This window comes from Protomyctophum bolini, assembly GCF_963924005.1.
Source record: "Protomyctophum bolini genome assembly, chromosome: 4".
Classification (NCBI taxonomy): domain Eukaryota; kingdom Metazoa; phylum Chordata; class Actinopteri; order Myctophiformes; family Myctophidae; genus Protomyctophum; species Protomyctophum bolini.
The window spans coordinates 9,021,758-9,045,956 of NC_137865.1; the positions used below are offsets into that span (position 1 = coordinate 9,021,758).

The following is a 24,199-nucleotide window of genomic DNA, read 5'->3' on the forward strand; positions in this document are numbered from 1 at the left end:
AACAGCGAGTGCAGATGCAGAATCAGATCTGAACAAACTTACAACGACCGTGCTTAGAAGCCTGTTGGCGCGAGGTTACTCCGCTGTGTGTGTCTCTGTGTATGACGATCAATAATTATTCCAAGAACGACGTTTAAAGACGAGTGCTGGATTCTCCTCATCATGCCGTCTCTCTCTCTCTGTGTGTGTGTGTGTGTGTGTGCGTGTGCGTGTAGGCTGTAGGGGGTGGGCCGACAGAGTGCTACACTTCTGTGGCCGAAAGAGTGCTAGACTTCTTAGTAGGACGGTGTGTGACCGATAGAGTGCTAGACTTCTAAGTAGGCCAGTGTGTGACCGAGAAATACATTCTTCGCAGCTGTAATAAATTAATTAATGCAAACCGAAATAGCGCGGTTCATTAGAGCGCATTGAACCGTGTATGTGGAACCGAACGGTTCGGTTTTCGGTTGAAAACCGTTGCACCCCTAATGTTCATATGCTATTCTATTCTATTCTATTCCCTAGCTGTGCTCCTAAGTAATAATTTTCAGAATTGTAAGACAGCGTAGATGCACTATTTCTTTTTTCATTTTCTTTTTTACGAGCCTGCAATCTTCATTCTTGACATGCAATGGCTTGTGGGTGATAGAGTATGCAGTCAGAGTGGACACAAGTGCAAATTGATTCTGGGCACTCTCCTGTGAATGCAGAGAATAAAGAAACAACTACAAAAAATATATACAGTGTTGTTTTATCTGTTAAAACGCAAACAAAGCTAATAAATACAAAATGAAAACATGGCCAGATTCAATACAGCCTTTTAGTATTGACTTTGTGAATCTCTTTGAGAAGCAAAAAACAAAACGAAAACAAAACAATAAAAAGGTGAATGTCAGTTTTTGTGACTGGACAGAAAGGCAGCTAAAGCGGGGGAGGTCTCCGTCACAGAGGACACTGAGGGTGAGGGCAGAACATTACCTATTGTTCTATACTGAACAATGTGACCAGTCCAACACATCTATACAGAAATACACCCATCTGAACTATTCCTTTACATCAGCAGGACCTAGAACCGCACGCTTCCCTTTACACGAGCCCCATCAAAGTCTTGAGAACATTCTCCCCAGAGGTTCACCGGCTTCAAAGCGGAACAACCTAAACGTTGCAGTAATACATTTGCGGCTGTGTACCGCTCTCTCACTCTCTCTCCAGTTTCCACTCGACAGCAAGACAAGTGATGTGAGTCAGACTGCAGAGTGACAAGGCGGCCCACCCTTTCTGGGGGCTTTGGGCACGCTAAACGTTACAGACGGCTTCAGAACCTAACCGGCTGTGGCGGTGGCCTTGTGTGAGAGAGCCGTGTGTGCGCACGTTGACTGCTGGAGGTGTTGACAGCGCGGCCGAGCCCCTGTCGCCCCCCCGCATCGCGGAGAGCGACAGGGAACCGCTGACCACTCCATTCCTTAAAAGAGGGTTACGATATATTACCCAGGTGTCCACAGAGTACGTTTGGAAGAGTGCCTTTCTCTGCATTCAAATTTCCAACTCCTGAAATGCCTTCTAGGAGAGGAAACAAAAATAAATCATTAGTGGCTTCTATTGGGTTTCTCCCAGGAGCCGACAGCGGCCAGTTTCCTTCCACCTTTTTCTCCCTTTAGGCCCAATTGAGGTTGAAGCCCTTGGAGAGCATGACGGACTCCAGATCTTTGTCCTCCTCCTTCTCCCGGAGTCTCTGCTCCTCCAGGAGGGCCACCAGGGAGTCCCGTTGCTCCACCACCTCCAGCATCTCATTCAGAATCTGCTTCTCCTGGGCGAGCTCCTTCTCCGTTTTCAGGTGGTCTGAAAGAGAAGAGATGGTGTGTGTGTGTGTGGGGGGGGGGCGCTTATAAAATATAAACAAGTATGCATGTATGGGCAAATACATGTGCATACTTGTGAGAGGTTCATACTACCGATTCATACTTTGTCATACGGCAGTGGCGTGCCCGGATCAACAAGCTTAGGTCGGCTATTTTCAGCACGTGATCGGCATATGACGGAGTATAAATTACGCAATACTGAGGGGAGCCATGTAGACAAGAAATACAGCTACGTATATGGTGGTTTTCAGTGCATTTCAGTGCATACCTTCCACTGCCATGCGCTCCCTGAGGTCCTGCTGGAGTCGGCTCTGACGATCCTCCAGTTCCAGCTCTCTGGCACTTGGGTACAGGAAAACAGCAGATAAAACCACAATCCATACGACTCACTGATAGATTATACATCTCAACATTTACTGGTGCAGTGTGCCATTGGGATCCCGGCATTTGCCATGTTGTCGGACTGCCGTTTGGAAAGCATGGCCGTTCAGAAGACATGCCCGTTCGGAGCAGTCGACACTGCCCTTACTTGTGTAGTCAGCAATACACCCGCTGTGTGTGAAGTCAGTCGGATGAACAATTCTCAAAATATGTGAAGGAAGTAATTTTGATAAAGATCAGCAATTTATTTCAACCTAAGTTAAGATTTACAGCACATAACTGAGATGGTGTGTTTTTTGTGCCTATGACATGCCCAAAATAGGGATTACAGGCAGAAAGAAATCATCATGTAAAAATTACATTAAAAAAATTCATATAAAACAGACATTGCTTATCCGGTAATTGCAAAAACAACTTGGAAATGCACTAATCAAAATTTAGGACGAATGCATTTCTAAGTCGATTTCTATACTTACAATATCATGAGTTCAGACTCGTAGCGAACCAGGGCATTCTTCTCCTGCACCAGTTTGAACCACTCCTGCATCAGCTTAGGGTCGTCTTTCTTGCCCATGCCTGGGGGGGAGGGGGTGTGTGTGTGGGGGGGACATGTAAGGACAGAGGAGTCAGACACCTCGGGACGATTCGGAGGTGACAACAAGGACGATGCAATGAGAGCCAAGCCAGGGTGGTGGGGTGAAAAACACCAACATGGTCCGTTTACCGGAGATGACAACACAGAAGATGGCGTGGAGGTACAGGGATCAACTTTGGTAAAAAAAGTTTGGTATACACTCTATTTGTACACGCGCACACACACACACACACACACACACACACACACACACACACACACACACACACACACACACCTCATTGTTGCAAAGTTGAGTTTGTGTGTTACCCATCCATTCAGCTGCCATTACCTCCTTTTATCATCACAATTACCTTTCAGCGTGGCTCGTAGCTAAAAGGGGCAATAGGCAGCCGAGACATACAGAACTATATACCCGAGCAACTATATGGAAATGTCTGCATCCTCCCCGGGCTGCATATTGACCCACCAACAGAAATAAATCCAGTCGGATCCTATTTATGCTGAGTGGTTTGGAAGAGGAGCTCAGACAAATCCATGAATTATCCTACGCTCCTCACAGATTACATTAGTAAGGTCGAATGGCCATGGGATGAGTTATCATTGAGACCAATAGTGAAGTTCACACTCGCACTATTATGGTCTGCCTTCAGGGGGAAAAGCAATGTTCAGTACCACTGGCATCATGCACAACACACAGTACTGCACACAGTCGTCACAGTCAGAGCAATTAGTCAGAGGTCAGCACAGCCTTAAAGGATCATTTTTACTTTGTCAAACGACCGCGTCAGCCGAGAAAAATGCATCATCCATTGTTGGCTGGCACGAACATTCAACTAAGTAATAAATTAGCCTTTAGACTTAACCCCATTGTACCACTGTATAGAGAGAAGGCCGGCGCCCACACGGTGGCATGCTTAAGAAAAAAAGGTCTGTGGTGACATCATTGTTTTTGCTCTAGTCTGACTGCAGCGGGTGGGACTCAGCCAAGCTGCTTGGATGAAAACACAGGAGGGGCAGAACCTCAGGATGCTGCATGACATACTTAGCTGCTGGGGTTCGGGAGGAGGCGGCTCTGGCAAAACGAAAAGGTAAAACATCGCACACACATAAAGAGCATGGTGGCTGGGGTCTCTGGGGCTGGCGCTCGCTAATTTAACAGAAAGAAAGAAAAAGAGCAAAGCTTGAGCCCTGGACATGAGGAGAAGAAGAGGTGCAACAAGTGGAGATAGTAGATTTCTGACAAAAGGCTGGATTTCTAGGCTATTTCAGCTGCGAGGCTATTTTCTCCCTCTCTCCTTTTATTTTCAATATTCTATCGCCTTCCCTCAGCCCCAGACTCCCAGCGAGGAGACTCCCACACACAAAGCCAGCCTAGATACCAAACTGCAAACAAAATAAATACAAGCATGGTCCTCTGGACAAATCAAATGCTCAATCAGAGCTGTCTAAATGACAGCTTCTAAAAGACGAATGGAAACGCCAGATGAACCATTTAAACTTGAATGCTTGTTTTGTTTTGTTTGGTTTGGCTGAGTCTAGAATCTTGGTCGGCTCTTCACAACATGCAAATCTCCTACACTCTCAAACGTGCCCATTAGCTAGGATCTAGAGCTAGAAAGTGTTCAACGTTACTCACATCAAACATTGTATCCTTAGCAGATCTCCTCAAACTTTTGAGAAACTAGGATGGGACCGGGGGTGTGAATAATACTGAAGCGTTTTTTTGTTTGTTTTTCCATTAGTTGAACAGCAAACAGAGAGCATGCTGTTGGTTAAACACTCACAATAGCAAAGTAGTTTCCCCGTTCTATATCAAAGCTACTTCAAACAATGAAGAAAACAGTCTAGGGCTGTCCTCCACAAAATATATTCTTAGTCGACTAATAGTCATAGGAATTTGTCCACTAATTGACAAGATCATTTAATCTACAAATCTGTAAAATTGTATTTGCCACATAATGATACAGCCACGAGCAGCCATTTCAGATTGGTGAGGTAGAGAAGTGAGCATTCTCTAACGCCGATTTCACAAATGCCTGTCACAATTATTATTCATTACATAATAGTCTAATCACACGTCTCCATGTTGAAATATGTCCCTAGGTTCAAAATATAGAGAAAATAACAGATCTACAAACTCGTAGATTGGTTATTTCCACTATTTTGGAAGCATACAATGATTAAATATAGCCTATTTTGGCCATAGTACATTATTTTCATTATTGGTACCAGGCATTGCCATTCTTTGCATATACCGGTAAATTATAAATGTTATGCTCCGACGCCCAATGAGAAAAACACAATTAGTCGCAATCATTTTGTAATTTGTATGACAATTAATCATCAAGTAAACTGTCATGATCATGACAGCACTAATTGAAGGACTACTGGCAATAATATCAATTATGTTATAGACTGGCAGAACTAAAGGGTTATTATATCTAGAGTTTAAAATGAGATTTATTACGGATTATCCTCTCACCACTTTTGCTGCTCCCACAGCGTAATTTAGTGCAGTGCCAGCGTATAAACATTTTAAACTGTTTATTTGGTCTTTCTCAGGTGTATTATGTAATGTAATGTACCTGACCAGACCCAAGGGGTCAAAAATGTGGTACGCTTCAATAAATTACACGGAGTAGCAAAAATGCTGTGCGGATAATCCTTACTTTTTTATCCTGCACATACAAATCCTTGAAATTGGTTTTTTTTCTCCCTACAGAATAGGGACATTAGGACATGATCTACTAGTAATCTATCCACAGACAGCACGGTTTAGTGTCTAAGGTTTAAGCCGTAAAATATTGGATAATGTGATTGTGTAATGAGATCACCTCAAAACATATTCATCTGTTGCGCAACTTGTGGGTCTAAGAATGGCACGTTAATATTAGATTTCCGAAAAACAAGTAATAATAATGAGAAAAAAGAAAATAACATAAGCACTACTAACTCCAAATCAATGTTTATAACCACTTAAGCCCTCAATCTCGCAATGTGATGCCTGTTGAGCTCGTTAGATAACCTATCTTGATTATTTCTTTAAAGCTTTATTAAGAATATTCGCCTGCAACGACTTCCTTCCTACATATCGTCAACGAAAGGGTGCCAACTTTAATCTGGGACGTAATTGAACCGAGAGCTCAGCGCGCCCGTTCCATTCCTAAACACTGCAGTCTGTCAACCGGGTTGATTTCCCCAATCCCCCCCCACCCCCGATAAAACTGTCTGTCCGGGTCAACTGAGGCAGTGAGACGACTGCCTGGGGAAATCTACTGAGCCTGAACACACACAGACGGTCCAGGACGAGGAAGGAGGAGGCGAGGGACGGGAGGGAGGGAGGGAAGAAGGGAAGGAAAGGAAGTTATCGACGGGAAGGGTGGGGGAAGGAGAGGCGGAAGGCGGCCCGGTTCTGTTCAGTCCTTAGTTTACCACACGGTGTAACCCGCCAAACAACCGTCAGCAGAGAGGGCGTCAGCGAGGCTACGTTACCTTCAGGGGCACAGCAGGGGCAGAAGGAGCGAGGTCGTCGGCGGTCAGGAGGCGTCCCCACATAGGGCTCAACTTCCACAAGAAGTCAAAAACACGGGAGGGGAAAGACAAGAGATTGTGACAGAGGAGGCGGGGCGCGGTGGGTTTGAGGGAGAGAGTGAGAAGTCGACAGATAGGAGAGGATGTATAGAGGACACGGGGGGAGGAAGCAAAAGAGGGATGAAGGGAGGAATGGAGGACGGGGGTAAAGAAGAGAAAACAGTGAGGACGGAAATCAAAAAAAGGGCAAAGCGCACCATGATAGGAAGACAAATCACCTGGAGAAGGAAGGGGAGGCGGCGCACTGCTGTACGCAGGCCAAAAAAAGAAACTAAACAAAAAGAAAGGTGCGAGTGAAAATACAAAAGGGAAGATATCCGGAGGACAGAAAGAGAAAAATAATCCTTCTTTCATCTATTTTTTCTTTTGTATGGTTGTATTCGTACACCGTGCACATCATACCGTGTGAAAAAAAGAACATGCCCCAATCTCGCTTGTCAGGTCTGTTCACTGAGAGGAGATAACACGGCACGGAGCCAGAGAGGAATGGATGCAACAACTCTGCAACAATCAAGCCAGTCAGCCACTATGAAAATCTATTCTCTCCCACTACACCTCTAAAGACAGCGTACCCATAGATCTCCCTCACAAAAGATAATTGTTTCATCTACGAGGATGTTTCTTCTCCTCCAGGTAAACGCAGCATCAGCTCCATTTAAGTTCAGCCTGCCATGTGTGCGTTGCATTGACGCCGCGGCTACTTTTGAAGTGCAAATTGTGCGGAAGCAGGCTATTGTTTTTTTTGTACACGCGCTGAACGCCTGAAACTCAAGAAGCGTTTACAAGCTCAATTGAAATTGAGGTCACGTACAAGGAAGATTATATATACCATCAATTTATAAACAACCCTCCGACTATAAAGGAAGTCAGGAAAAGACTAGACAATTTAGGTGAGGGCTACCCAAGGGGCGGGAGGTCCTTGAGGGGGTTCCAACTTCCAGGGGGTCCCCAACAAAATGTGGAACAGTTTTAAACATTCAAGCCCTATTTTATAGTTCGGGTTCTATGTAGCGAAAAGGCCTTGTGCACACCTACAAGGACAGGTGCGTTGGAGCCGGCAACCAAATGCGAATCATGAGAAGAAAAGGGTCCCGCACTGTCTTCACTTATAGAGTAGTAGTAGTTTTATTCAGATAACGTTTCGGTCTAAACGACCTTCATCAGTAGTGTGTGGGACCCTTTTCTTCCCATAGTTGGGGTTCTAGAAAGATCTTGACAAAATCTTCTCTTATGGGGGTGTCCGGCAGAAAATCCTTTCAAATGGGGGCCTGTGGCCTAGAGTACCACGTATCAATTTGTCCGGGTCCGGGTGAAAATGTTTGAGAAGCACTGAACTAAAGGATCGGTACCAGAGATCTGAGCAGTAGAACATACAGCAGGTTTCACAAGTAGGCCATAGAGAGACATGAGAGCGTGGCAAATCAACGGATGACACAAACAGGGAGCGCAACATTCTCAGCAGGAGACAAGATCTATATGAAAATTTAAAGAGGTTGCCAAACAACTAAAAGGGGCCACGTGAAAAAGCCTGGAGTGGAACGGAGTGAAATCGGATTTCAAGGTCGGCTAGAACACCTGCCATAATGTGCTATTAGAATTTTAAGGCATGTTTATTCCACCAAATGTGTTCACAGTATAGTAAGTGCAGTAATTCATGTGCGGCACTGAGGTTCACCAAGTTGTGAGAATGTCGCAATTCGTTTCGAATATTATTTATCAAAATAATGAGTCAGTCAGCCACTTTGGACAGACAGCCACTACCTTACCTCCTACAACATACCAAGCCCTGGCTTTAGATGTTGGCGCCCTCTGCATGACTTGCACGGAAAAATACTGAGCATTCATTGAACTCTGAAGGTGTAAAAAACGGACTGGAAAAGTATTTCTTTTTTTCTTTACACTTTTACAGAGTTGAATTAACGCTCTGTGTATTTTCCCGTGTAGGCGCACACAGCCATGTGGGTCAAACACGCCTTGTTAGGATTCTTTGTCGATGGGGGTTCGGTCAAAAATGCCACCATTCCGTTACCCCTCCATCAAACACAATAAAACAAAGACAAGTCAGAGGCACACACAGCATTCGTCCTCTATAATGCAAGTCCTCGAGACAACCAGTTATTATATTCAAAAGCAAGAGATGAGAGATTGCTTCTAGCAGCATTATACATACATACTTAAGTGGAATTCACACCGGCGGCGCAAGCAAATTAGACATTTGCTCGCCGCTGCCGGTGTGAATTAGGGCTTGCAGGCGGCATGCAATGCATTGTGGACATGTTTGCAGACTTAAGTCTTTGCTTTGCAAAGTGCTGAGCCAGAGGGAATATGAGCCTCATGCAACGTGTTGAGCCAGAGGGAATATGAGCCTCATGCAAGTTTGCAACAATGTCTCAAGCAGTCAGCTCAGTGGGCAGACAATTGGCCTAATAATAAATCCCTGTTTTTGAGTATGCATATTGTAGCACAATTGTGTGTTCCCTGACAAAAACTCCACGCAATCTCCTGTCTTATGAGAGTGGTGACGACAGACAGACACCAGACAGAACCACAGAAAAGCAACATGCCTTGGCTGAAAAGCCTCGGAAAAAATGCACCTTTTTAACGTTTGTCTTATTCGATTAATACATTTTTAAGCTTTCTACTGATGCAGTTTATTTTTATTTTTATTTATTTTTATATCTTTTTTTGCTGTGAAGTCTTCATTCGCCTCGGCTGGAGGTTAGACCTGCGACTTCACTGCTGGAAATGGATGCATTTTAGACGTGGCGTTCAAACAAGGCTGCGTTACACCACAGAACCCACCCAACACCACCATGTTTCACCCACAGCAGACACAATGACACAACACATGGGGTTAACTGTTGGACGCACAATTTAGACAGGAAGGCTAGTGACCGCAATGCTGCCTCTCCGGAGCACACACACATACACACACGCACGCACACAGGCACACAGACGTGGGCACGTGCGCACACACACACAATTATACACACACGCAAACACTAGGCAGAGTTATGCAAACTGAGCCGGTATGGGAGAGTGAGAGAGGGGCCACACTGACACAGCTGGCACTAAACAGCACACTGCAAAATCCTAAGTGTTGGTTTATCTCGGTGTTAAATGTGAGACACTCTCAGAGATAAACTTAACACTGAGGATTTTACCGTGCACGACGCTACTGTACTGCAGCACACAGCTCAGAGGAGTGAAGGAGCTATAGTTACTAAGCCACACCAGTAGTTTAGTTTTAGTACAGGTCAGTTAAAGGGGAAATCTAAATAGCTTTCCAGTGTGTGTGTGTGTGTGTGTGTGTGTGTGTGTGTGTGTGTGTGTGTGTGTGTGTGTGCTCTCTCATGGGCGGCGGTGCCCAGGGGTAAGTGGGCTGGATGGTAACCGTAAGGTTGCCAGTTCAAACCCGGGCTCCCCCAGAGTTAGAGTCGAAGTGTCCTTGAGAAAGACACTGAACCCTTAATTGCTCCCGATGTGCTGGTTGGTGCCTTCGCCATCGGTGTGTGAATGGGTGAATTGAATGCACAATCTATATAAAGTGCCTTGGATAAAGGCGCTATAAACTAAGGCACCATTTAAGAACCCTAATGTCCCTATTCTGGGGCAAACATCTGGCAAAAATAGCTGATCAGTTATTTACGGCAAAGAGATTTGGTGAAGAGGGGAAAAAAGCAGCAGCCTTAAAGTGCGAGTGTATAGCCCTCAACTACTGTAGGGTTTAAGTGGTTAAAATGTCATAAAGATTGCGCTCGCAATTTTTCAGTAACCAATACGCACAGAGTGAAAGGTCTCGTCTTGAATGTTATTGAAGTGGTCAAAGATCGTCATAATCCGTGTTGTCTAATCTGTGTTTGCACTGGAAAGGAGGGGGAGGGGCTAAAGGCAGCCAGCTAGCCAGCCAATCAGGGTACACGTACAGGGGACAACGGTGATAGTTGACTTACAGTACAAAGGGGAGAGGGAAGGACAGTAGTGGGTTAGCCATTAGGTTAGTGAGTTTACAAGCGACAGGTTTGAAATACATACCGCCCAGATGCAAGTCCAGGATTTCACTGTAATTAGAATCTCCCCAATAGTCTACAACAACAGGGATATATTAGAGAATGGAGTTATTTTCATACACAACCCCGATATACATATGGGGCAAATGCACAGCATTCTGCACCAACCGCAAAACATGCAGGTCCTTAATGCAAACACACGTATATAATAATGCACACATACGCACGCACACGCAAAGATTCCAACATTACTGGCATTAATGGCATTTCCCAATGCTATGATAATGACTTTAGACTGCTACTGTACATAGATTTGCTGCATTTCGGTTGACCGACTCATAATATGAAAGGTGGCATTTTACACAAAGTCACTCATCACGGATCTTGTCAATATATTGTAAATAAAAATGTTCGTTTCATTTTTGGCAGATTGTTGGATTGTGGAACATCTGTGTAGCATTCACTATTACAGTTACTGTAATATCAAATGCCACATGCTCCAGTGACATTTGTCTACAGTATGTTGTCTACTGTAGTTGTAGTTTCTGTATTTGAACACAGACATGGACAACTAAATGTAAAATGTGCACCATTAAGTCATACACAGTAGATGAAGCCAGCAACAACTCTCTGAATTGCCTGTTTGTAGTTCAGGAACTACAATTACTACAATATAAAATAAATAAATAAAATAATGTACTTTTTTTTATGGTGAGATTTCTACATTATCCCAAAAAAAAGGTCACTTTGAGCCACAGCAAATGATGGCAGAAAGGGTTTTAATCATCAGCTTTCAAAAGGGTTGTGACTGCTAAAACCAATTGAACCGGTTTCTTTTCAATACACAGTAAAACCCTCAGTGTCAATGTTATCCATCTGTAACTTCGAGGGAGCGTATACAAATGGGACTCTCGGGAGCTGGATTGACGCAAATGATTTTACCGTGTACTATCGAGAGATATTATTTTCCCTCGATCTAATGCAGCCTCATCCAAGGCTGGATTAGAGAGACAGAAACCCCATGCCACTCTCCACGTTGAGACAACAAACCAACATCCAGGATGAGTACTACACACAAATCTATGTCGGTGAACACACATCATTCCGCTGATGGCATGCAGTTGGGACACACACCGAGACGGACAACATGTTGGAAAGATGGGAGCGCTGTTGCAGTGTGTCACCACAGATGGCACCCAACGGTGTTATAATGGCATTATAGGTATATATATAAAACAAAATAGCTATGGTAAATCTAATACCTGATCTTCTTTTGTGCTGTTTGGGTAATGTATAAGTACCTTTGTACAACAACCCTTAGAGAGAGTAGAGTAAGTAGACAGGTTAAAACAAACATCCTTTTCATTGTTGTGAGACATTTGATAAAGGGAGAAAAAGGGAAATAGTAATTTAATTACAGGTTGTGGGGGACGGACGGACGGACGGACACTTTCTTTCTTTCAGCGATGGTTTTCAAAATCTTTGTGCCCCAAGGCACAAGAGACTGCGAGATCAAATTGCCGTGTCGGTCGGCCGTTAGATCGGTAGGTTGGTCGGTAGGGCAGGGATTTTTTTTTTTACATGCTAGTACAGCAGACTGAAAACTAACCCTAACCCCTAACCCTAATTGCAGTTAAGCCTTTTCCACAATTAAGCTTTCTCCACAAAATTGAGAGATGGCATTTTTGACCCTTCTGCCACCTTCATCTCTCGAGTCTAATTAATGGTTACACATAGCCCCGGAGTAAGGACTTATTGATTTTCAAACTTTAACCCATTTAGGCCTGACCTCAAAATAAAAATAAAATCTTCAAAATCCTCCAGTTTTCTGAAATAAATATTTTCACGTTTTTTCAAAAATAGCAGACCTACAAGCTCGTAGTGCGCCACTCGGTGGCGCGCTGTGAGCTTGTAGATCTGCTATCTTTCAATAGCTAAATTATAACATAATGTTTAAAACACCAAAAGGGGTTCCCTCCCAAAATGGGTTAAGCCTTTCCCCCCCCCGAAAAAAACGTTTGAACACTTATTCTTCATACCGACCGACATACGGCGGAACAGACATTGTCGACAAGTCGATCGGCAATTGGATCTCGCCCCTCCTGCAAGGCACACCAACGAGCAAGCCAGAATGTCAAGGCACACCTGCTAAAATAACAGATCTACAACATGCTACTAAGAAAGTTGTAAGCTTGTAGGTCGGGTATTTTTTCGTGGGAAAAATAAATAAATTAAATGAATTATTAATTAATTTACAAAACCAAAATAGGGACACAAAGTTCAAAGTGGTTAAAATATGTTTCATAACTTGTTGAAACTGAAAATCTTTAATAAAATGTAAGTCTTAAAAAATGTTATGGTATAATCAAATGTTTACCTCTCTGTATTGGAAATATATGACATTAAAATGTACACTTTCTATCTGTACAGTAGTATATGTTGCAGTAATAATGTGCGATTGTCTGGACTTGTCTCACGGCACAACGGCGTGCCTTGGCAGGCACACAGTTTTTGGAACCATTGCTCTAGAGAACATCCAAACAAAAGTTTTGTTATGGGCATGCATTTTGCATTGTAATCGTTGTGCTTTCAGAGTGCAGGCAGCCTCACCGCACAACTATATTAGAATGGAATGCGTTGTCAATTCTAAAAACAAGACCATAGCGCAGCCCGATTACTTTCAGTGACAAACGCGTCACACAGCGCGATTGTTATTGCTCCTCTCCGCGGCGTGCATGCTCCACGGCCTGGCATAATGTAGGAAATAATGAAGTGTCCTCTCCGGTGAGTCGCTGTTCACGCCCGTTGACAGGGCGTCATCGCTCACAGCGCTTTGATTCAGTTGTTTTGGAGAAACAAATAAATGGGCCTTTCCATCATCGATACTACACGCCGAAAACCCGGGGTGTTGATTTAACTATGAGAGTGCCTAGACGGACCCCGGAAGGGTCCGTTTATGCACTTTCATAGTTGAATCTAACCTTCTGGATTTTACGGTGTACATTACGGGACGTAGTGGCGTATAACCGTAATAGATTGGGTGTCAGCAGCATCCGAGGATTTTAAATGCTTCTTAGAAGACGTTCTAGACGAGCTAATAAGACACCACTACAATTCCAATCATACTAGTACACCTCGGTGAACAAACGCTTTATCGGTCTAAAATAGCTCTACAGACGATTGCCGCGGATCGCCGACGCCGGCAGCCTCCAATCGGTGGGGTGGAAATCTCTAGTCCTGGTCACATGTTGGGATGAGAGAACCAATCAGTGTTTAGAGGCCAGGGTTACCTGCTTCGCCTCGTAGGGCCTTCTCCACGGCCACACCCCTCTCCTCCAGCTGTCTCTGTTTCTCCTCGACCTGCTCCAGCTGTCTCTGGATAATCTGACAGATAAAAACACACACGTGAAACAAATTAAATTCATTTACCTGTGAATTAGTGGCAAAACAACTACCGTACGTGTCAAAGTGTCCCTCCTGACACCTCATCATAGGCATCTGAGCGGCCATCAGCTGGGTGAATCCATAAAAGTAACCGGAGAAATATTGTCCCTTCAAACACGTGCTCTGAACACAATGCCCATGTACAACCGTCACAGAAAGGCACACAGGGAAAAGTGCACCAATATCATATCGACAAGAGTCGACACATAATCAAATTGACTGAGAAGAAGGACTACCGACTTATCTGAAAACGTCCTCAGAGAACGAAGGTGAGACTGATGTGATTACCCGACACTTCCTTAATCAATGTCCCCGACTTGGTTCCGCAGTTATCCCTCAATAAACGGTAACGATAACAATAACAATAATAGTTTTTTTCCCCCCATCAAAGTGGCATGGGATTGGCTGATTGGTATCGTGTTGCTCTCTGCATGAATGCCATCGTTTCTGATCATTACCATCAAAAACATTTTCTCACAAACCTTTCATTTCCTCATTGGTGTTGGGTTACGGGGGAGCACTTGTTTTCTATTAACTCAACCTGACTGGATAGCATTTCTTCCTCAGACTAATGCTGCATTTAGTGAGGCTCCGCGTGGTGTTCGTGGATTTTCACAGGTAAGCTTAAAAAAAAATCACACCCGTGTGAAGTGAGTGGTGCAAGTCCGTGCGGGGGTCCCCGGACATTCCAGACCCACAGGAACCTGCCCAGGGTGCCGGCCCGGTTCCAGCGGGCCACCCCGCGTCCGGAACGGTGGAAACATGACAAGAGTTACCGTGTGGGGGTCCCCAGGGGGTCCCTCTACTGTACTCTACTGTACTCTTTAGTGGCTCCCTCACGTTTTGCCTCTACACCAAATCTCTTCACCTAGATCTACCAGCTCACACAACTAGCAAATCTATAGAATCTCACAAAAATAGCATAGATCTGGTAGATCTGCTATTTTCGCTGAACGTTTGCCTATTTCTTTTCAGAATGTTCATGCCCATTATGACATGCCCAGAACAGAGAAGCTATGCTATGTACGTAGTTATGCGGTTTTTTTATACCTGTGCTCTATGCAGTCTCTTGAGCTCCTCCTGCTTGGCCTGTCTGCGCGCCGCCTTCTGAACCCTTCTGGTCAACTTGGCGTTCAACTCCTCCTCTGTGTAGGTTTTCTGTTTTTAAAACGACACCCAAACAGTGGTTAGTATAGGGACGCACTGCGCACACGTTCCACGGAGCCGCCCAGGGCCCTTCAAGGAAACCAGCGGAGGAAGCAAGGGAACTTCTGAATCACCTTGTTTTTCTTTCTACAAGTTGAGGAACAACATGGACTTAGAAGCCTAGTGGAGACTGACATCACAATACATCTTAAGACAAACGGCCTCAGAGGGAATCTACTTAGGAGTCTAATCTAATGTACCTTGCAAAAACAACGAAACTAGCTTTTGTAATACTGCAGCTTTCAGCGCCTCTGCTCTTAATTTGTCTCGCCAAACACAATAAAGTAAGCAAGGTTATCGAACTTATCGTCCCCATTTATTTGTGTCAAAATAAAACAGTAAGGCTGGTGGAAACGCAGGAAAAAGAAGTATAGTACTGAAAAGGAGAATGTAGCAGGATTCATTCAGAGGTCATCCAATAGCAGCACTGGAGCTGGAACGGTCAGTGCCACAGCGATAGATACAGGAAGATTAACCACTTAAGCCCTATATATATACACATGTCGTACTAAATAGAATAGCGAGAATAGCCGATCTACAGTATAACCTCACATCGCGACTCGTTGTGAGCTTGTAGATCTGCCATTTCTGCTATTTTCTTTAGGAGAGAAGAAATATATTAAAATGTATCAGTTTTTAATGGTGCTGTAAGTTATATTTTCCTGTACAAGTAAGTGTTAAATTGTTCTATATTCACATTGCAGTCATTGCTATAAGTGTTTGTTCAATAACATAGGTCTCCCTATATCTCATCCAATCAGAAGTGAGAACTTGGAATTGATGCTATACATTGGCAGACCAGACTGGTATTGAAATGCGTACTGACCTACGTGGACATTTATTTGTTATTCACTAAAAAGCTTGAGATAGGGAGACAGACGCCCCTTACTGGACAGACACTAATAGAGCTGTTTTCTTTTAGCCAACAAAAAATGTAACTTGCAGCACAATTTAAACAATTTTCAAAACACATGGAATGTTTGTGAATTTGCCCCAAAATAGGGATGCCAGGGTTCTAGTGGTTAGAACGAGACCAGTGTGCACCAGTACAATGCTAAAAAGGAAGGACAGCCCCTGCCATCACAGGTGGGGAAGGTACAGTAAACAGCATCACAGTGACCAGAACAAAGAGGAGTGCAGCGTTTTTTATAGCCGTGGTAGAGCGGATTGGACCTCCAGCAGAGGGGGCTGTTATACAGTAACTGGAACCTGACATCATCATGCAATGAAGAGAACAAAAAAAAAAAAAGGGGGCCAGTTAGTTCAGAACGGTTGAGTGACAGCCTGCGCACACTTGAACTTCCATGCGCGGCCAAAGGAAGCCGTCTTCTGCGTCATTTCCGGGTTTTTAAGACAGCTGGTGGATGGAAATGAAGCTCCACCCATGCGGCAGAATGACGCTGCGGGGAAAGCTTTTCCGGGAATCTGGCCTTCATTTCCATCCACCAGCTGTCTAAAAACACGGAAATGACGCAAACAGACAGCTTCTTCTGTCTGCATGGACTCTTAGGTGTGCCCCAGAGCCAGTGTGTGACCCCAAACAAAACGGACGGAGAGAGGGAGAGAGAGGTTAAGGGCGGTGCACTGGCACATGCACAGAGGATGACGAGGGGTGTGTGATCAAGGGGGACATGATGATGAAAACACTACCTTTGAGGCGTACGATCTCTTGAACGCCAGCGCGTGAGGGACATAAACAGACTTGGGGTGGGAGGGGGGGGAAGACAAAACAAAAACAAGGAGGGGAAAACAAACGTGATACAGATGAAATAATCAAAATGGGTTAATGATGATTATGTATTAAAAAAAAAAAATCATTCAAACTGAATTACTCATGTGATCCAACAGGCAATGTTAATGCCCCACAGCACCAGGCACAAAACACCTTGACAAGAGTGCAAGTGATACAGCAATTTGTAAAACATAAATTAGCCAAACAACAAACATAATTTAAAGCCACAATCCAGGTGTACATATATATATATATATATATATATAACATTGTTTAAACCAATCCGTATTAGAAGGCCGAGGTGGTCTCTCTACTCTTCCATTGACAAATGTATACTGAAGCAAATGGCTGCACTGGATTTGACACTAGATGTGCCGCCATTTTTGTTGTAGTTTTGTTGCAATTACCTCTCTCAATTGGGAGGAGGAAACAATGTACATACAAACTTACGGATTGTAGCTTTAACAAATGTTAAGGTTGAACACAGATTACATTTGTTCACAAAGACGTTCACCAGAAGGACAGTACTGTAGATCTATTATCTTAACAATCACCCAATGCTAAACTCTACAACAGCCCGTGAGGATATTGCAAGTGGGCCCCCAAATAACTGGCAAAATACTTTATATAATTATAATATTATATTTAAAAACATAAAAAAGTGAGTTTTCATTGTGATACCGATATATATAGGGACTTAAAAAAATATATAATTTTAAAATACTGAAAATATATGAACTACAAGCTCACAACGCGTTGATGTATTTGATGGCTATTTACACCATTACAAAATGTTTTTTTTCTAAATAATAAAGCACGCCTAATAAAGCTTAGGCATATGGATGCATGATACACATGATACAGTAGGGCCCTTAAAGTACACCGCCACCATAGCCTGAGCTAACGTGTTAGGTTTCTGGTCTAGAGGGGCTTGTCGCGGCTGAGATTTGCGCACGCCCTGATTGGTTCACCGATCTGTCCATCAGCCCCGGTCCCTCCTCTCCCCCCACTACGTCACATCATTTGGAGCGACGCCCACCCGGAAGGGTTTACTCCCACTTCTAGCCCAGAGCGGCCAATGCGTTTCCCCAGGCTTTCATTTTTTTTGCGCCGACGAAAATGACTAAGGTGGCTGTACTGCCACCTTAGTTCCATTGATCCAAGCCCTAACACAATCGATTGATCATTACATTAAAATAAACATGCTCTGAAAATGCCATTCGGCAGCCATGTTAGGTTGTGGTCAGATGGGTGGGCCCACAAACAATTTCAACGATCTTCAAGTGGGCCCTTGATTGTGAAAAGATCGAGAACCACTGATCTACAAAGTCCTCCGCTAAACTCTACGAATACGACACGCGCACAGAACGTTTACAGCTACAAACACACCACATGGACACACACACCACAGAACACGGCTCTACTTGCATCACACAGGACCACACAAAGGCATGCTGCGATAGTGGGATCGCCTCGGGAAATTTCAAGAAAGTCCATTTCCTTCGACTGTTCGCACCTCCGCAAGATTAATGGCGTCGATTCTCGAGTCAGAATTCAAAGGCGGCGACGAAACAATGCCTTGATCATTACTTCCGTGTACCTTTTGTACGATTCCGCGTGGAATTGGATTTTACATTCTACTGCATAATGAGTGCATGCCTCTGGCCCACGCAGCTCTATTCATCTAATCTTCCATAAACACAAGTACAACCAGCAGCTATATGGACGGAATGCTTTTGAATTCAAATGGATTCTCAGAAGTGGGACTCAAGCTGCGGAGGATTAAGCTCGAGTTAGACACCAAAATATCAGACATACAAGACGAGCTGTAGAGCTTGTAGATCTGATAGTTTCGGTGCAGCAGCGGTGTGACGCAAAACCTGGTTTTTAGATGCGTGTGCCTCGCTTGGTTTTGTTCCCCGACTTTCTCCTATATAATTTAAACTACTTGCGTAACAAATTTCGTACAGCCTTCCCTTAGAAGATGCCTGAGTCCATTCATAATAGAAAGGTCTCCCAGGAAGGTTGCATTGCAGATGCCGTTATGCCCAAAAGAAAAAGTTAAGATTTACTTCTACTTCTTTTTTTTGGAACAGTGGTGCAATTGGACCTTTAAATGTGAATGGTTTGTTGTTGAAAGCCATAAGGAAAATTACTTGTATTAATATTCCTAGTTTCATTCCGTAATCATGCATAGTTTTGGGGGGAAATTGAATCAGCGCCGAATGTAATCTACAGAACAATCAAACTATCAATGTTCAAAATGAGCGAATTTAGCAAAACCGCATGAGTCGACACTTTTTCCCCTCTGCACCAGTTGAAATTCAAAACCATCCATGCCTCTACTACCACATAATACCTCTACTACCACATAATGCCTCTACTACCACATAATACCTCTACTACCACATAATACCTCTACTACCACATAATACCTCATCCCCTTCTTTATCTCTCCCTCCATCAGCATCTCTTTCTCGTACTCTCTCTCTTTGCCTTTCTCTTGCCCTCTCCCTCTCCTTCAACTCCCTCTTTCTCTCCTTTTCAAGTTTCTCCTCCTTTATAGCTTCCTTCTGCATGCCTGACACTAGATCAAAGATGTCCGTGTGGCGCTATGAAAAATAAAAAAATAAATACATGCATGGAAAGATGAATTGTGAAGCAACAGAAATAAATAGCTGTTGAATATCGTTGGTGTCGGGCAGGATCCTCATACAGTATGTCCATATTTAAACTTTTGGTAAGACTGTATTAAAGTCGGGTTTATCATGCATTAATAATGCATCGTTACCCACATTTTAATATATCTTTGTAAATGAATATCCTACTTTTATCACACAAAGGTAGTGAGAATAGCCGATCTGCAAGCTCAAGACACATTGTGAGTTTGTAGATCTGCTATTTTTGAGCGGTGCCTACCGATACAATGCACAGCTATGTACTGTATGTTACAGTACGGACAGGTGCAACACCGCCGGGACATGCCGGGTGGCACTGTTGAGCTGCCTAAAGGACTACAGTGCAGCTGTTCAGAGTACAGAGACACACACACACACACCAATGATATGATGATAATACATACAATTTATGTAGCGCTTTTCAGTACTCAAAGTTGCTAAATTATAATCATAATATCTGACACATTTGTATACAGTAGCATTTCTAAATACCCAAAGATGCTTTACATGGGGAGGAGCAGAAAACAAAGGAAAATCAACTTTATTGGGGAAGAAAATAAAGATGATGAGTCTGACTTGTCTAATTGTTCCCGTCATCACTCACCTCTGCCTTGTTGGACTTCTCAGAGGATCTTTCCAGCACGTCATCACAGGACAGGTCCGAGTCTTCAGAGAAGCTCAGATTCCGCCGCGACTTCAAGTCTGTTAACGCGTGCCAAGCCAACCCCAAGGAAAGCAATACAGCATCTCTGTTATGTTCTGGTACAATTCAGCGCCTCAAGCAAGTAATGTGAGCATAAAAGAGTCTCCTGAAAACCCCAAATGTTATCTTAATACCTTAACGTAATTTTATTAACTTAGTCAAGTTCTAGAAATTATTTTCGTAACCCTTCCCTTCTGGACGGGAAGTCGGGAACCCCTCTTGGGGTTCTGTACAGTATGTACAGTATTAAAAAGTTACAAAAAAGTTATGCTGCTATATAAATATTTGAAGTTTTTCAGAAAACTTGGGTCAGGATTTGGAAGGCCTCAGTCCAAAATGGGTTATGGTGTTCATGAAGCAAAAAGTATATATATATTCATATTTCTTTGTCTATTCTTTTGTATTATCATCCTCTGCAATCTCTTTGATGTAAATCAAAAGACCCCAATGGAAACAAGCCTCAGGGCTATATTGCGTTTCATCCTTTTGAATTTTATGTGCGCACACTTTTATGCATTGAACATTCACACAATTTAACCCATTTTGGGTGGGAACCCCTTTTGGTGTTAGCATTATGATATGCTTTAGCTATTGAAAAATAGCAGATCTACAAGCTCATACGAGCTTGTAGGTCTGCTATTTTTTTTTAAACTGTCAGAAGACATTTTTAGAATCTGATCTCAGGTCAGAATGGGTTAAAAATGAATGGACCGTCTCACCTGACGATTTCCCAGGAGGCGACGATACCTTCTTCCCAGAATCCTGAGTGGTGGAGCTGGACGACGGCGTGCTGGGGCACGACTTGTCGTCCTTCTTCTTCTTGTCCTTCTTGTACCCAGAGAACACGGCCTTCCACAGCGACTTGTGCTTGGGCGGCGACTCTTCCGTGCCCGAGAGCCGGCCGCTCTCGTTCTTGGCCTTCTTCTCCTTCTTGTTCTTCCGCGGCGAGAAGAGAGAGCTGCGCTTCTTGCTCTTGCCCCCGGAGGAGGCGTCGGATGAACAGACGGAGCTTTCCAGACTCTTGTTGCTGCTGAAGAAGCGTTCGGGCAGAGTGTCCGCCCTCTTGTTCTCCAGGGCTTTCATGGCCGACCTCTTCGGCGAGCCCACCGACTTCTTGCTCTTCGCCGAGGCGTCGGAGGAGGGGCTCAGGTTCCACGCCACTTTAGACGACGAGGCGCCCTTGGCCACGTCGGTCTCTTTCATTCTGTTCAGCTGCTGGGCCATGGCGTCTTTCAGAGCCGGGCTTTTGATGGACTTCTCCCGGGCTCTCATCCGCTCCTCCGCGATCTCCTTGGCCTCCGGGGAGAACTGCGTCATCCTCTGGGGCGGCGAGGTGGGGCTGGCGGGGATGTTGGGTTTGCCGTTCTCCATGGCCAGCGCCAGGTGGAGGGGAGGTCTGTCCTCCCTTCTGGATGGGGTGCGGAACGGGTCCGCCCTGGTCTCTGGCGTCCGCTCGTTAGGTCTGTCACCATCATGAAGTGTTAGTTGAGGGTTAGTTATCGTGCGAATAATAGTGATTATTGTGAACATTACAAATAAGAATTACATCACATACAGAAGGAGATATGTCAAATAACTTACATATACAAAACCTATTACTGAAATACACAAATAAATGACAATGACCAATAATCAAAATAAGTTATGTACTATGGCCAAAATTACATTTTAGACTTTCAAACATTTTCACAGCTAGCAAAAATAGTTGATCTACAAGCCACAATATGGCCTATTCTTTCTCATATTATTATTATTTTTTAGGGCATTTCTGAAAGGTTTCGCCTGAACTGCTCAAAATAGGGACACGATTATGCCAAAACAGATGCGATCGCCTCAAAATCTCAAATAAATAATTGTGATCAGGTGACCAAGGTTGACGAGGCCTACCGCTCGTCGTAGGTGTCTTCCACGTCGTCGGCGAACGGGATCTCCGCCACCGTCTCCACGAACGACTTCCTGGTCTCCTCCCGCCGGGGCCTCCTCTTCTCCCTCATGACGACCACGACGGCCGCCACCTCTGCCGCCGGAGGAGGAGGTGATCCCGGATCGGCGCGCATCTTCGGCGAGGTCGGCGACAGCACACGAGGGGCCGGCCTGGGCTTGGGCGCAGCAGGGCTCACGGCGGGACTCAGCTGTGTTCTGGGTGTGGGGACGGGCGTCTTCACCTTTGCAGGCGCCGACGCCGACGCCGCCGCCACCGTCACCGGCGACTTGGCCTTGGTGGGGGACGCGGCGGCGGACGAGGGCTTCTCCATGCCGTTGCTCCAGGACACCTGGTGCCGCGGCGCTCGGAGCACGGCCGGAGACTGGTTGGCGGGCACGGGCGGCGGGGGGCTGGAGGGCGGGGTGAGCATGGTGGAGTCGGAGGTGTTGCTGTAGACGTCGCTGCTGACCGTCTGGCTCGTGGACGTCGTCGTCGACGTGCCGTTGAGCCGCTGCGCCGACGACAGAGCGACGGGAGTGATCACCTGACCCTCCAGGGTGATGTTGAGCCTGCGGATGACCGAGCGTCCGGTGAAGTGAGGCTTCAGCTCCTCCGCCAGGTTCTTGGGGCTGGGCTTAGGGGAGGAGTCCGGGGTGGGATCCCCTCTGCTCTCCAGGATCTTACTGCCGCGGTCCAGAGGCGTCAGACCCAGACTCTTACGGATTTCGGCACTCTTCTGCCAAAACTCCTCTATGATGTCAGACTTTTTAGACAGGGATTCACAGGAGGAATCCAGGGACTTCGAGGACTCGAGCGGGGCGCTACTCGTCGACTTGGCCTTGGGGGTGGAGGTGCCGGCGGGGACGGGCTGAATCCTGACGGGCGAGTCCGTGCTGAGGGGCGAGGAAGGCTCGTGGCAGGGCAAGGGCTGTGCGCAGATGGGGGCGAGGGGGTTGCCCGTGAGCGGGCAAACGGAACGCTGAGGGTAGACGGGAGATATGGGGGTGTAGGTCTCTGGTAAACGGAGAGGCTGCATGCGGATCGGAGACTCGACTGGCATTCGGACCGAGGAGCTGACAGGCGTCGTTCGGACAGGGGAGCTGACAGCGGTCGTTCGGATCGGGGAGCTGACAGGGGTCGTTCGGATCGGGGAGCTGACAGGCGTCGTTCGGACAGGGGAGCTGACGGGGCTTGTTCGGACAGGGGAGCTGATGGGGGTCGTTCTGACCGGGGAGCCGATGGGGGTCGTTCTGACCGGGGAGCCGATGGGGGTCGTTCTGACCGGGGAGCCGATGGGAGTCGTTTGGACTGGGGAAATGATGGGGGTTGTTCGGACTGGGGAAATGATGTGGGTCGTTCGAACCGGGGAGCTGATGGGGGTCTTAGAGGGCGACTTTGGAGGCGTGCAGGCAGCGTCCGGAATGGGAGAATGGACCGGGAAGAGGATAGTGGGAGGAGCAGGGGAGACACTCAGTGGCGTATTGGCATTTGGAGACAGATCCAGATTTGTCTTCTCAGGTTGTAGTTCCTCCGCTACGAAAGGTTCAGTGAAAAAGCCCTGGCCAGGAGATTTCGCCAAGGCAGGAGAAGTTGTTTGAGTCACCTGGAAGATAAAACAGCATGAATGAAATAAATAAGACTCCAAACAAAACAAATCAACGATATACCTGCTGCTGAATGAACTGGGATGCCATCTTACCGCCGTCTCAGGCTGGGGAGACGGTTTGACCGGGGAGAGGAGAACATCATCTTCCTTCTGCAAAGGGCTGACGGCTCTTGGTACTGAAGAAAACGAGGAAAAATATTGAACGAGCTTTCACTCAACCTTACACATTCACAAGCTTGTTCTGGAAATGTGGCTGGATTTTCAAACGGTTTATCGTCTCTTACTAAGAACGGAAGCCATCCCCAGACTTTTGAAGTGCTCGTCTTCAGGGAGTGCTTCAATGTGTTCTGACGGGTGCAACAGAGCCTCCGCTTCTGCATCTGAAGGAATGTCATCTGGAATAAACAAGAATGTTGTTATTATTGTGTAAATGGTGTGGATATTCAGTATAATACAGCATATTGGTGGTGGATCAGGGGTAGAGTGGC

The 24,199-nt window shown here is 45.4% G+C and overlaps 1 protein-coding gene across 1 annotated transcript in view; it reads right to left on the minus strand.

Annotated features, from left to right (window-relative positions):
* mical3a (microtubule associated monooxygenase, calponin and LIM domain containing 3a) overlaps positions 1 to 24,199 on the minus strand; it is a 92,598-nt gene that overhangs the window by 2,700 nt on the left and 65,699 nt on the right. Inside the window, exons 36-48 of the mRNA XM_080761063.1 lie at positions 23,996 to 24,106; positions 23,805 to 23,887; positions 22,069 to 23,708; positions 20,901 to 21,643; positions 20,083 to 20,180; positions 16,719 to 16,769; positions 14,913 to 15,020; positions 13,709 to 13,802; positions 10,444 to 10,494; positions 6,310 to 6,381; positions 2,696 to 2,795; positions 2,107 to 2,180; positions 463 to 1,818 (exon numbers count right to left, since the gene is read on the minus strand). Coding sequence (XP_080617189.1) covers positions 1,634 to 1,818; positions 2,107 to 2,180; positions 2,696 to 2,795; positions 6,310 to 6,381; positions 10,444 to 10,494; positions 13,709 to 13,802; positions 14,913 to 15,020; positions 16,719 to 16,769; positions 20,083 to 20,180; positions 20,901 to 21,643; positions 22,069 to 23,708; positions 23,805 to 23,887; positions 23,996 to 24,106 — 3,410 coding nt within the window. The 3' untranslated portion in view covers positions 463 to 1,633. The remainder of the gene's footprint in view (positions 1 to 462; positions 1,819 to 2,106; positions 2,181 to 2,695; positions 2,796 to 6,309; positions 6,382 to 10,443; positions 10,495 to 13,708; positions 13,803 to 14,912; positions 15,021 to 16,718; positions 16,770 to 20,082; positions 20,181 to 20,900; positions 21,644 to 22,068; positions 23,709 to 23,804; positions 23,888 to 23,995; positions 24,107 to 24,199) is intronic.